The sequence below is a fragment of the Vollenhovia emeryi genome, unplaced genomic scaffold (genome assembly GCF_000949405.1).
Source record: "Vollenhovia emeryi isolate VEMERY1.0 unplaced genomic scaffold, V.emery_V1.0 DF939138.1, whole genome shotgun sequence".
NCBI lineage: Eukaryota > Metazoa > Arthropoda > Insecta > Hymenoptera > Formicidae > Vollenhovia > Vollenhovia emeryi.
The window spans coordinates 1,981,041-1,995,880 of record NW_011967228.1 but is presented as its reverse complement, the minus strand read 5'-3'; the positions used below and the strand labels follow the sequence as shown (position 1 = coordinate 1,995,880).

The window sequence follows — 14,840 nt, the reverse complement described above, 5'->3', positions numbered from 1 at the left end:
ATGGAACTGCTTGCATTACTCTTGTTAATTACGACTAATCGTAAATCACATACTTTAGATTAACGAGAGCATTTTATAAAGAGATTTAAGTTTGTTTCGTAACAGAAATTTAGAAAAAGCAAAAATAGTGTAAGTTGTGAAATATTCTAAATAAATGTGAGATTGCATTGTTCACGATGTGATAATACCATAATTAAGATAAATTGAGATTCGTATCGGGCATCCCTTCTAAAAGGGAGAGACGCGCTTATTAGGATTCACGTACACACGTTAGCATGCATTTTAAAATAAAGCGCGTTCCGCGCATCCCGTTACAAAACCGCCGCCCACGGTTACACGTCGCGCCTCTCACGAGACACGAGCCATGCATTACGTATGCATGAAAAACTTTTTTATCAGTACAGAGTATCATAATAACGCGAAATAATAATTTTCAAAGCGTAAAACTGCACTCGATCCGTGAACGCTGTCTGTTATTGCATTATGCATTGAAATCATTACACGGTCTTGAGCTAATCTTAATGTTAATTGAAATCAGTTTCAAGTACAGATTTAAGTTAGATTTAAACACTGTAACAATTATGTTTCACATATAAAAATCAGAAAAAAAACAAGATATTCCATAGGTAACTTTACGCGTAAATTAACTTCTATTATCGAATCTAGTTTTTGATAAAATGACAAATTTCCACAAATCACGAAAAATAAAATTTTTATTTCGAATGAGTGCAATTTTATTATTCTGCGTTTTCGCGTTGGCTCGACGCATTTAATTTTTCACGAAAATGTAAAACCGATAGAAATAATGTCAAATAAATGTAAAAATAGAAAAACCGCAATTTATACCCTCTTGGTTTGTTGGTAAGATCTCATAATAAGAACTCTTTTCTACATAGAAAAATTCTTATCAAAAGTCTTTTTACAGATAAAGTTTTTAGTTAAATGGCAAATGTTAAATTCTGAATCTACATTAAACTATATTTCAAGAAATATCTCATAATGCCATGCGATCAACAACGGTTGACGGAGACTAATTAAAAGAGTAATTGCACGCAGGCACATCAATTTCGCTTATGGGATAGTAGTGCGTTTTTACGCGCACCAACCAAGTAATCAAGATATAAAATGTGCAAAGTCGGCAGTCCGGTCAAGTGACGCCGGCGCGGCGAAGTAAAATTGTGTCATCGAAAAAACATTAATAAATAAATAAAACGAAATGCACGGTATAAAGAGCGACACATTTCGTACGGTGCAGTCGTTAAATGTAACGCGGAATAAAGACGCGAATGTGCCACCACGAGGCGAGTACCGGGAGGGTGTAAAAATTTACATGAGCAAAGACCTGTTATTACACTGCCATATCGAGACCGCGTGTCGTCGACCTTAGAACGAGTCGAAACGGTTCGTTCAGCACAGCGTGCTCGTCATCGCGAAGGACCTGATGAAACGAGGGTGTCGCTACCTCGTTGCCGTTGAGATTGAGATGAAAAGTCAGTCGTCGACCGTTTTACGAACGTCCTCCGATTCTTCATCTCGCCTTCTCGGCACCTGCGTCTCACGAGATAACCCGGTCTCCTTGCGAGATTACATTATAACGAAGGTAATTCTTAACCCAATTAACCGTAACAAGTTTTTGGGATAATACATCTGATATAATAATGTTCCGCACCTTGTTAAATTGTATCAAATTGCAGTGTTCGTTTTTAACCATTGAGACATTAGCTCAAAAAGTTCGATTTGAAACTTTGAGATATTGTAAAATTCATACGTCGTGCATTTAATAATAAATCTTGAGTAACAGTTATGTATCTTTTTATAAATTTTACATTGGAGTGAAGAAAAATTAATCTCTCGCATAAAAGATAAAAATTCATAAATGTCATTATGTCTCTCCATTGCGGTAAGATTAAAATTCCTAAAATTCTTTTCTGTCAAAACTTTTATAATTACAATGAAAACGCTTTAAATGCAATACCCTACTCTTTGGTTTGACAAAAAATGAACAAGTTTTCGAAATAAAGTTAGGGAAAGTTTTCGAAATGTTCTGTATTTTATAGCCAGCATGAAAGTGTAGAGAATAAACAATAGATCCTACGTAAGAAACAACCTCTTCGCGCGAGCGGGCCGAATAAAACGCAAAAATTTCGGAAGGCGAAGCCGCTTGATAGTAGCTTTCAGCTTCTTCCTGGTTTCTATCCCGCGAATTGAATTAAATCTACGATGCTGGCTTGGATCTGGCATCTCGTAAACTCGAGGATATCGCGAGGATCTCGTCCGTGAAGAATACGAATGAGGATAGTATCAGTGTCCCGATGGTATGCATATCTCACGATTACGTCACTTTTTTCCTATTGTCGGAAACGCGCCGTATAGTGTCCTCGGTTGTGCTGCGTACAGCACAGAAAGTTTTCTATAAAACCATCTCACAAACTACGATAATTTTCTAACACCGGAAAAAAGTACTAATATAAAAGAAGATTGCAATTTTCTCGGAAAATCGTTTTCCTCGTTTATTTAGTTGCAAAAACAAGTTATGAATTCTGAAACACTAAGATTCTTTATACAAATGCTGTACCGTCAGCAGTACATGAACTTTAGAAGATTTCCAGCAAGTTATGAAAACAACAAAGCCATATCTATCTGGATCATTTTTCCTTTCTACTGTTTAAATCTACAGAAAGAGGGCAAGATAAATGGCAAATGGACAGACGAGTACTTGCACATAAAAATGTGTTATTCTTGTCGTATACTCTGAAGATTATAGACATATATCTTAATATTCCTAAAATATCTATTTCTGCACAGACTTAGTATTTAGATAACGTCTCGAAATGTTATTCATCTGATTATATGCTAAATGTATGTATTTTGTCCTAGAGCGAAACTTTTTATTAAAATTTGATTTTAAAAATTCTACGATCTTCTAAAAAATTAATTAATTCTCTTATCTTCACCTTGCGACTATTATAACAATAACCAACAAATTGGTTTGTTATTTAAGAATTTTATGTGTCCAGAATTGGAAAAAGATTTTTTCTAAGGTCAGCAAATTAATTTTAAAATGCTTTAAAAATTTCAAAATCTAGAACATAGGTTGAAGAATCATAACCCGATATTTTTTTTTCTTTTCCTGTAGCTTATCTCTATTCCATATTGCAAGGTCGTTTTTCTGAAGCCCTAAACCCTCTCACGACAAAAGTGCTGCCGTTTCATCGTGTTGCAAACGAGGAGAAAATTCAGATAAGGTGCTTACATATAGCGGAAAGATTATAAAGCTCTCTGTATCGAAAATTTGTTTGCTTTCATAGATTCAGCTTGAAAATCTGCCTGTACAAGCAATGTAGAAAATAATACTTTGTGAAAATATGATTTAACTATGTTTTAATATTAAAATTTAATTAATCATGTGGGAACGCAAAGTATGTATTTTACAATTATTATATAATTTCGTCATATTTGATTTAAGCAAAGTTAATTGCATGTATTGTATTATAAGAAATACAACATCAATTTTAATGTATAGTAAAAGTACTTAATTTTCGAAGAGTTTACGTTCCGTAAAATTGTTCGTATATATAAAAATTATGAGTACAAAAAGAGACACATAGGAAAATTAAAATTTAATAAAATAAAAAGTACGTTTTCTATTTTTCTATTTTTGGCATTTAATGTCATATTAATCAAATAACAAATTAACACGTTTTCCGAAAAAAACATGATATTAAATGAAAAAAATTGTTTGCTACTTCTCCTTTAATAACAAATAAGAGAGTTTATTTCTCAAGGAAAAACGAATTTCGGCTATTTGTACAATTGTCTTTTTCGCGCAAAAAAGAAACAAACCTAACATAAAATAAAATATACGCTTGCATCAGCTGTGCTCTACCTCGAGGCTAGTATATCTATTTGTTATACTATTTCGTTAGTGGTTTTTCCTAAATAAAAACCGGTAATAAATGATAAAATACTGAAGCAAAAACAAATATACGGTAAAAATGCAAGGAAAAGATCTATATTCAGATAAAACCTTATCTTTTTAATTATTTTTAGAAAAAATATGTCGCAGCGATACGATAAAGTTAGAGATTTATAAGTTTTTAATTACATTAAAAAATCAGAATTCTCCAGTTATTTTTAAAATTTGCATAAGCTACCAATGTGCCATAAATATTGCCTTAGAAAAATTAAAGTTAAATTAAAGCAATGATTATACCATTATCAAAGTTCTATACGTATCTCAAAACAAATCGACAAACAAACCGAGTTTTATTAGACGGTTTACGAGTTTCATAAACGTTTTCCTGAATAAAAGTTTTCCGGAAAATAAACGAGGCATGCCAGAAGCAGCGGAAGACGCTCGTGTCGCGGGACAAAGAAAGTAGTGTATATGTTTCTTTGCTCTGACTGCGCCATTATATTGCCCACCGTTAAAAGATTTGTATTTTCAAGCGTAATATTAGTCACTTTTTAACACGTTGGGTGGCTCTTGTTATTCGAGATCTTTATGTTTTACGCATTGTACGTAGACATAAATGGAAAGTAAATCATAACAGCGATAATTTCGACATACTGACAAAAAGAATTCATAAAAGCACCGATTCTTGTTTTAAACTATTATAACTCGCTTTGTTTTGCCCCCCGAAAAAATCAATCAGAAGTAAGTACCGTTCTCAATAACTAAGTTTCTTCAATTCTTAAAAAATTGCGTTACGTCATTGCTGTACAAAATCATTCATGTCCATCATTAGAGCAGATTTAATTTCTTTTCTTATATTAGCGTTGCTTTCAACTCGCTTTTTACTTTGATCACCGACCTGCATATTGAATGCTGGAGGTCGCAAAGCCAATACTGTTTACTCGTCCATCAGGAGCCTACTTATGCAGGAAACTGGCGTATATCCAAGAGTGCACTCTCCTTATTACTACGAGCGGGCGACGTCGTTAAGCTTATGCTTCTCGCTCGGTTACGAATTACGAATTACAAGCGACTCGTTATTCTTCACATAACCGTCTGCGGTGGTTAGAGATCTTTAAACACCGGCATTACCACCGCTCGACAACAGTTTACCGTGGCTCGTTACGATTATACGACGCTGCTACGGCTCGTTATCGGATTCTGTTGTTGTGCCCAAGTAACTAACTATTCCCACGCCTGCGGCGAAATATAAAATTGCACTCGTTTCCCAAGAACAGTAGAAACGAGATTTCCTATATTAAACGGTAAACTCAGTCGCTCGAAGAAATATGTGAACAGCGATACATAAACCGAGTGAGATAGTATTTAGATTACTTTCGTCATCTTTTTACTTTTTAAATAATTGGATTCTAAATATTCTTGAATTTTAACTAAAGATGTTAGAAAAAAAATAAAATCATCGTTTTATGCCTAAAAAAAAGGAGTACTTTTATCTCTTAAAGTGACTTTGTAGATGCGACGAAAAATTGTCACAAGTTTGACTATATACAGTGTATCTCATGGGAAGTTACTGAAACTAAATGTGCATCGCAGATTAAAGTTTAAATTTATTTTAGATTAGATTTATGACTATTTCACTGCGCGCGCGTAAATCCAAACGAATTTTCAACTTTCCATATTTTATTTATATTTCAAACATTCCCTTGATCTTCCTGATCTTGGATCTTTTAAGATTTTTTTTTCTTGGAGATATATTTTCTTTGTACAAATAATCTACTCGTTCTGATTACAGCATTGCTTAAGAATTACACGCTCTGAATTATGAGTGAGAAACAAGAGGAAGAGAGAATCGCACGTGCGAACGACGTCGTTTCTTACGACGGCTCGTAAAAACCCGACACTGTGTACATTGTAAACTCTCTTTAAAAACAATTTTCTCTCGTTATTGCGGCCTCTCAATGCTATTCATAAAGCAACAAAATGCGCTCGCTCGGTACGACTGCACAGATTTAATAAATTTCCGCCTCGGCAAACGTGAGAACTTGCGTTTAAAGAATCACGTTCAAGGCTACAATAAATTCTATAATTCTAATTCTCATTTTTTAATTTTATTATAAATTTGTAAGATTAATTGTGGAAGTTATTTCACATGCATTTAGCATTAGGTGAAATTGTTCCTATCTCGTACGAGATTAGCAATTGACGGTGTAAGAGAGCATTAATTAATAACTCGTTGTTATTATTATATGATATTAACTCGGCGTCAATCTTGCACGCGGATTACACTTATCGGCTTCACCTGCTTCGTAAAATCGGCGTGATACCACGTAACAGCGGTTTACCACTCATTGACGAGTTATGCCAACGCTCAATTACGCGCAACAGATTTTTACAGGGAGTAAAAACGGTCCGTTTATGGTGGATTAAATGGGTTAACGTCGCCGCTCGCCGTTGGCTTTCCTTCACCGATGCCGTGTGCGAAAAGCGCACAGTCTGTCGGCACGTATCCACGGCGAAACGAGACCGTAAATCAAGGCAATTTTTTTATGATCGACGAAATTACGCTGTAATATGGCTAAGTGCTTTATAAAGTACACGAGATGGTGGGAATCGCGCGGATGAAAGCCTGTCATCTCGTTATTGCCATTTATCCCTGTCGCCCATCGATGAAGTATCGTATGGATCCACTTAGATAATGTCGCCACAGCTATTATATCGATTGATTTATATGCCAGAAAAAATCTTTTGGCTGACACCATGTACTAGAATAGAAACGCGTCTCTTCGCGTATCTTCCGTTAGGAATTTTACGGAAGAAAGGATAGAAAGTCTTGACTAACACCGCTATCTGGCCACTATCAGGTATATAGATGTCATTGAAGACACGCAGAACTAACTATATGTAGTTATAAAATGAAGAATAATTTTCTCGTAAATGTTCCCATAAAAGAATAATTTATTTTCCCGTAAAAGACATCCCATTTTTATTGCATTACATTTTAATGGTAGAATCTTCGATTAAATTAAAATCAATTTTTCCACAAAATTTTTTAATGTCCATAATTTTTGAATAATTTATTATAGAAAAAAGAGTTTCCGATATAAATCAGTTCAATCGAAACTTAGTTCAAAATAATTTTAATTTGTGGCATATTTATAAATTAAAAATATTGTATAATCAATTCGAGAAATTGATTAAATTAACATTAACATTTCACGTAATATTAAGTAAAACATTCTGCATAACATATATTTTCGTTTAATATTTAAATTGCTCCCGAGAGAATGCAATATTCATGTTTTCATGGTTTGGCAAAGTGCATATTCATCATGTGGTTTGGCAAAGTGCATATTCAAATAGACGCTTAAAGTGATGTACAATAATTAAATTTCAAATCAAGTGATTCGTTCTCTAGAATAAAAAAAAATGAAACAGATGGTGCTTACTGTTTCATTGTATTTCAAATTCTCCACCATTATTGATACCTTAGAGATAAAAGATTCTGCACATTGCCTAGGCACACGTTATTTTGATATTTTATATCGTAATGCATTATCTTGAGAAAATTATTCGTCAATATTTTTACGCAATCTACCGGAATGCATATTTAGCTGAACAAAAAACATGTATAACTAATGTAACAGTTAGCTGAGCGATTAAAAGTTGAGGTAAAATATAACTCAACTTTTGTGAAAGTATATTTTGAAGTAGACGTCCTATTTAAGTTAAATAATAAAAATAGAGTACAAATACATCTCAAAATTATATTATGACGCGGAGTTGCAAATTATTTCACGACATTAGATAAGATTTAATTTGGAAAAATGAAATGTGGAAGCTCACCGCGTGGCCCTACAATGGAGATCATATAATTCGCGCTGATGACTCAAAGCTGAGTTAAAACCGTCCTTGCAATATGTATATTAAAGACATACTTCGACTAAACGTTGAATTAAACAACGCATGCATCAAGAACCGCGTAATTAATCTCATTGTCCGTTATATTCCCTTTCGGTTGTATGATATTTAATTCTTTTATTTTATTAGGAAAATATTGCAATTTATATTCAAGCGTGTCTAGTTCGTTTTCCGAGTTGGCGACTATCTTGTCTCTAGAGAAACCCATTCTAATTCTAAATAATATATATCGAAGATACTATTGTGTTAATTTCAACGACCAGAGTAAAATTGCGGAGCCGCCGGTAGCTGGTGTTCGCAGCTTCGTCCCGTGCGTGCGCTATCAATTTCTATGGATCATCGAACTTCTTGTTCAAAACGAGTGTCTCGACGCTTCCGACAAGCGCCGTCTTTGCAGGTCACGCGATCCCATTCGCGCCCCCCGGTCATACAGTAATAAACAATCGCCCGGCGATCAGCGTCAGAACCTTTACCATACACGACGGACATGCAAATGCGTGACTTAAGTGGCCTCATGCACGACTCGCGACGATAAATCGGGTGAAATGTAAAACGATGCAAATTACTGAGAATATTTCTCGCGTGCTTTCTGTGAAAAAAATTCTTTTCATTCCGATAATGTGCGGATACATAAATTAAACGAATTCCTTAATCTTGTTATCAAATAAGAATAACGTCTTCTATCGCTGTATCTAACATGCAAGTGCATATTTCGACACTATAGTTTTAATTATTTTTGCAGCTGTATATAATCGCGAAAAGTATATTGCGGAGAAAAGATTGTAAAACTTTAAATAAGTTTCCCTCGTTAGAAAATAAAAATAAATTTGAAAATAACAGGATTATGTCATGTTAAACGCTTACTCAAAATAATCGTTCAGCTTTCAGTGACTCTTTCAAGACCAATTCAACTGCACAATTATCAGATTTACAAATTTAATTGCAATATATTTCTAGTAACATGAATCTTTCATCGCGCTTAACTGAATACTATTCTCTCACGTTTTGTATTTCCAGTTCAGTAATGCAGTAATATCGCAGAGAATGATAGAAGTGTAACCATGGGTCGCGGCCGCAGATTCGAAACTTTGCATACGAATCTCGCGCTCGACAAACTCGGAATCAACTTTATCGGACGATCGATATTGAACTTGCGGATGACATGAGTAATTGGATTTCGCATTCGGAACCGGAAAGCAGCGCAGACCGGATACGAACGGAAAATCGCGATCCGCGATGAACATGATATTCTAGACATTGTGCCACTTTCTCCTGGTTACCGCGAATCGAACTGAATCGACGTAGCGATATCGAGGTATCGATAGTTTATGAGCGATAGTGCAAATAGAACAGACAAAATCGGTAGATATTTCAACATCTATAGATCCTATGACACTTTGCATAAGCATTTCAAAAGCAAAAATTCTAACATGATACAATTAACTGTAATGTATAAAGTCTCCTTTGTATAATCATATTGTTTTCGACAAATAATCTTAATAATACACTGTAATATAATCGAACATACTTATTTAGTTTCATCATGAATGATTTGTCCATGTTCTTATTGCACAATATGGCAAATATATTTTAATAAGACGAACGGTGGTACGTATTACAAATTTCTCTACATCATCTCAAAAAGATATATTATTTGCAACGGAAAACGTTCTTCACAAAACGATTTTCCACGCGAACAATGTTTCCTGTTATACTACGTTATAAAAACTATTTTTGATTTGTCTGTGAACGTCCTTTTCTATTACGTCAGTTTTATTGCAAAATTTTATCGACTTTCGCGCGACTATACTTTTTCCTTGTCGCCCAATAAAATCACTTCTAAATTCAATTTCCATTAAAAAAAATTCGCTCAACATCTACAAGCGCTTTAACATTTAAGGAAAGGAATTGAAGTCCAATTTAAACATCACTTTACTTATGTAATATTTTAAGTACTTATTATTGTACAGATATATTATAAAAGAATCTAAGTATCATGAATGTAGTTAAATAACTTTTAACAATATTCCATATATTTCAAGATCAATTTTTGTTTTTCTATTTGATATATTGATATAAAAAGTTTTACTTTTTAAAGCATTTTCGAAACGTGCTATTTTAATCGAATTCGTAAAGCTAAATGTTGGTGGACTAAGAATTAGTCAGCCAAACGGCTAACAATTTATGCAGATAAATCCACGGAAGCTCCGACATCATATTCGACACGCGTGATTCCCGGCGAGACCTAAATCGACCGTCGTCTCTTTCATAGTTCGCAGTTTGCGAGATAGAAACATAGATTTAGTGCTGAGTGCGGGGGAAAAAAGAGAGGGAGACGAATGGGATACGCAGTTTCGTGGTCCACGCGATTTTCGTCGATTCGGCGACATTTTCTACGATGGGTGGATACCAAAGTAATTCACACACACCCATTGGGAAAGAAATATCAGTAAATCCTATCGAGCCGAAAGACACAATCCGCGTTGTGACAAACTATCTATTGAATGCTTCTTTCTGCGCGTGCAAATTTTACTCATATTGTAATTCACAGTATTAAGTGACAGAAATTGCCAGTTAAAATTTAATTGCGGTTAATTAATGCATATGGAAACGTCTTATATCCGTAAGTTTTTGCGAAAATATGACATACACCTGTAATTCTGATGCCACTACATTATCTATATCCACCTTTAAAACAATTTCATGTGCTATTTTTAATATTTAACACAATACTGTATTCATTTTTCTTCTGAACAAAATAAAAAGTTCAAGATGCTCAAATGAAATAATTCCATCGTGTTATAGATATGTACGTACAGACCTTACAAATGAATCTATTATACAACCTATTTTTTGCTTGGAAATAATTTGATTAATTGTATTTATTGAAAATTATCGTGATAGTATTTGCGTTCCAGTAAAATAATTAGATTCAAGTTGCATTCCCAACCCACATCGCGATGCAGCTGTAATATTTATTTGAATGGCATTGTCGATAATACGCGCCGATCTCCGCACAACCGTTTAATTTACTCAACTGATTTATTATTTATATTAAAATGCAACCGTTTAAGCGCTGATTATTATTATTAAAATGAAATATACAATTACATTAAGAGTATATAGGGACACTCTCTGGTTGTCCATTTTCGTAAAATCACGTCGTGTATCATATCGGCCGCGTCTATGATCGAGCAAATTAGTTTGCTATTCATATTAAGCACGGTAGGTCAGGCAAACGATGTTGAAATTAACACTAACACGTTTCTCTCGTTACATAGCAACGTATACGAGACCATAAGCATTATCTATCGAACTAACAGTCAAATCAACTGTTTACCCGATTTGTGCAAATCAGTAAATAATGTTCACATCGATATTCAAGTTATGAAATACAATCATAATGCACCTGTACAATATAAATTTATTATTATATTATATATAGGGATTTGAATTCATTGTGGAACTGTGGTTTTGCATGCGAATATGTAATAGGTACACGTATAGGCGTTATCATAAAAAGATCTGCAACGTATCTAAATAATTTAGATTTGTTTTTAACAATAATTCGAATCTCTAAAACGATTTTTATAAAGTAAAAATCTTGGTAAAATCAATGTTTTATTTTCAGAGTTTAGATATAATTAATCGAGTCCTAATTCTTTCCCAAAGAATTTTGAAGGAAGAAAGAAATACCTATAAGTTTTAAAAATATTTTTGGTGAAATGCAATAGAGATAAAAGTTTCTAAAATTGATTTTAATTCAAATAAGAAACTGTTATGTATTTTTAAACGAAAGCTAAGTCGACCCTTCATAAATCTTCCGATTCTTATGTTTTTACATTTATACGTTGAAATTCTTTTTACGGCAAATTAAGTACTTTAAAGTTATTTTAGAAAAGAGCCAGAACTCTGTGTCAACTAAATTAGCCGCTAATTTCACAAAGGTGAAAGAAACGTTTTCCTTCTTACAGACGGAGCAATTTGCGGTACTATGGCTACTATTTGCGGTGATTGTCGCCGGTAACACCGCAGTCCTCGCTGGACTTTTACTGGGTAAACGTAGAAAATCTCGAATGAATTTCTTCATCATGCAACTTGCATTTGCTGGTAAGTGTCTTTATTTTTAATACATAGTGTAATTAAGAAAGTTTTAATGCCTCGATATATATTTTATAAGGACAGTCGGCTTCAGATTAGACAAACAATTCCATTACGTGGTATTAACGATTTATAAAAATTCATCTACAACGAAACTAAAATAATAACGCGGTTTAAATATCAAAAAAGCTGTCGACTGTAATTTTGTTTTACTTCTGCTTTATCAATATTTACCCAAACGAGAATTGTGGACAGACTGTTACGTTTCTCCCAAAAATCTTTGCTCCTAATATCTTTAATTCAGACCCTGGGGGATGCGATAGCGCGTCCTCTTTCACGTATATGTTTTGTAGATAAACATTTCTTTTTCTTTCCTCGCGGGCGTATCTTTATGGGCAGAATATAGGGAACAAACGATATCGCGCGTATGTGACGTAATATTTTCTCGTATCCTAATGCTGACTACTATTTGCATGTATTGATCGTAGATATGTAAATGTATTTGTACTTACAAACGAGATGGTATCAATAAAAATCTATTTTCTTTGCAACATGACGATAATCGTAATTAAATATCATATCAATTCCTTTCGAATATTTATACAAGCGTGATAATATTTTTATCGTAATTAACAAAAATAATCTGATGCAAGAATTTGACTTTTTTCTGATGTTCTACACTGAAAAATTGGTATAACATAAACCAACTTGAATGTCCAATAATAAAGTTTACTGTTCACATATGTCTGCTAATAAAAGATATCGAACCGACCGTGCATATATGTCTACATTCGTACTTGCGCCAGAAAGCATCCAACGATAAAGTGAAAGAAATAAATCGTCTATTCTATTACTCTTTTTAACTCAGTTTAAATTTTACCTTTAACTTTCGGCATGTGTGATAGAATGTAATTTTTATAACTTAAAGTATCTTTTTTAATAACAATATTCCATATATGAAAACACAATCGGTTTGTCGCACATAAATATTATTTCTGTCACATTTCCATAAAGCATTCCGGTTATTATATTACAGCTAATACTGACTTTCTCCCATTATTCGTATAATAATTTATGACGTTGATAGCAAATGTATTTAAGTTAATGTCTGGTGAGATGGAAGAGGAAGTATGTCTTTTATAGTATAGAATAATTTTATGCATGTCACAGAAAATACGAGGAAAGGTATGCATATTAAAATAGACGTATCACAAAGATGTTTGTTAGGTGACACTTGAGAAAACTGTAAAGTAAACTTTATACGCAGCTCAATGTTAAAAAATTAAAAGTTATACGAAATACATTTTACTACTGGCATGTTGTTAAAAATATTTAAAATATTGTATGTAAATTAAAATAGTTAAATTATCGTGAGAAAACAACGGCATAATTTAATAATAATAAAGTAATCTTTATTTCAAATCTTTATTAAAGAATTCACGCTGAAGAATTCATAACTGATTTGGAAATAAAGATTTCAATGGATTATTAGTTATCCAATTATGTAATGCATATTGTTTGTACAATAAATAATAAGTAATGTAATATTGTACAGATTCAGCGACAAAAAAAATATTGCAATCTAGAAAATATGCTTTCGCAATCAAGCTGAATTTAAGGATACCTACTGGAATATTTCTGACAATGATTGTCACTACAAATATACTTCACGATAGACGTGCAACATCGCTATTCCAAGAGATTCTCTAAGTAATGATGTCGTATTCTTACATGACAAAAATGCGAGGCGTACTTTGTGAAAGAAATTGTTTACTTTCAGAACGATATAATGTTTAATAAATAAAAATGAGGGTTTCTATTTGCTATTGTCATTTTTAGAACTTCTCACAATAAATTTCTGTATATGTGAGTGTTATAATAATGAATAATATTGCACATCCCTAGATTCGATTAACGTATAATTAATATTAAAATTTTTATCACTTTGTTTAATAAATTTTGAAATGTAATTTTCAAGTACTATATTATAAATATTAAGTTTAATAAAAACGATTTTCAAGCGTCAACTAACAAATCGTTATTAAGTTGCCAATGTATAAACTTTATTATCAGTCTTTTTATTTGTGATCTTATTACGTTTGTAAACTAAGTTATCGAAGAAACGATAAAGCTTTGCTAATGGACAGTAAAATTACAATTCCATCTTCCTTTTCCCATCTTCACCATTTTTACGAGAAATCAATTGTGCACGAAGCAAATAGATATAATACGAATCTCAATAAGAAGGTTCGATAAAAGGCATTCATTAATAATAATATTAACTCCGTCATTGTAATGGTTTAATAGGTTTATAGAATTAAAAAAAGAGGATATTTGAAATCTCTTCAAAGACATATATTTTTAAGAAATTATTTTTCTCGACAAAAAATATTTACGTTGTCTCAAATCTTTTTATTTTACATTGTAAATATTTCTACATTAGATTATTACCACACACTAATTATTAGTGTAGTAATTAATGAATAAAAAAATATTAAATCAATTAAAATGTATTTTTATTAAATAATAAAATCCTTTGGCTTTAATTAAATTGCCTAAACTAGAGGGATCGAAAAAAACATTTAAGAAAAATCCGCGCAGAGATAACAAGATACAAAAGTGTTAAAGGATTTCGACGTTACCTTGAAACGGTGAAAGGTCGGAAATATACAGGGTGCTACGCAAGACTTTGACGTCCGGTCATGGGAAGGTAGAGGGGACTAAGACAAACAGAAAAGTATTGTACTATTTTGCGCTTGGACGAATAGTTATCGAGATACGAAATTTTAAAAATCGCCGTATTAGCCCAACCTACTGGCGAATGTAAGCGCGCGGTGAGGTGACCGGCCTAGCGGCCCCGCTCGAGGCGGTGTTCGGCGAGGAATAGAATGGCGGTGCGGGGCGA

The 14,840-nt window shown here is 33.2% G+C and overlaps 1 protein-coding gene across 4 annotated transcripts in view; it reads left to right on the top strand.

The window, feature by feature from the left end:
• LOC105567395 (cardioacceleratory peptide receptor-like) overlaps positions 1-14,840 on the top strand; it is a 64,213-nt gene that overhangs the window by 33,362 nt on the left and 16,011 nt on the right. For all 4 annotated transcript variants that reach the window (XM_012022246.1, XM_012022247.1, XM_012022248.1 and 1 more), the window contains exon 3: positions 11,809-11,944. In XM_012022246.1, the coding sequence (XP_011877636.1) occupies positions 11,809-11,944 (136 nt within the window). The remainder of the gene's footprint in view (positions 1-11,808; positions 11,945-14,840) is intronic.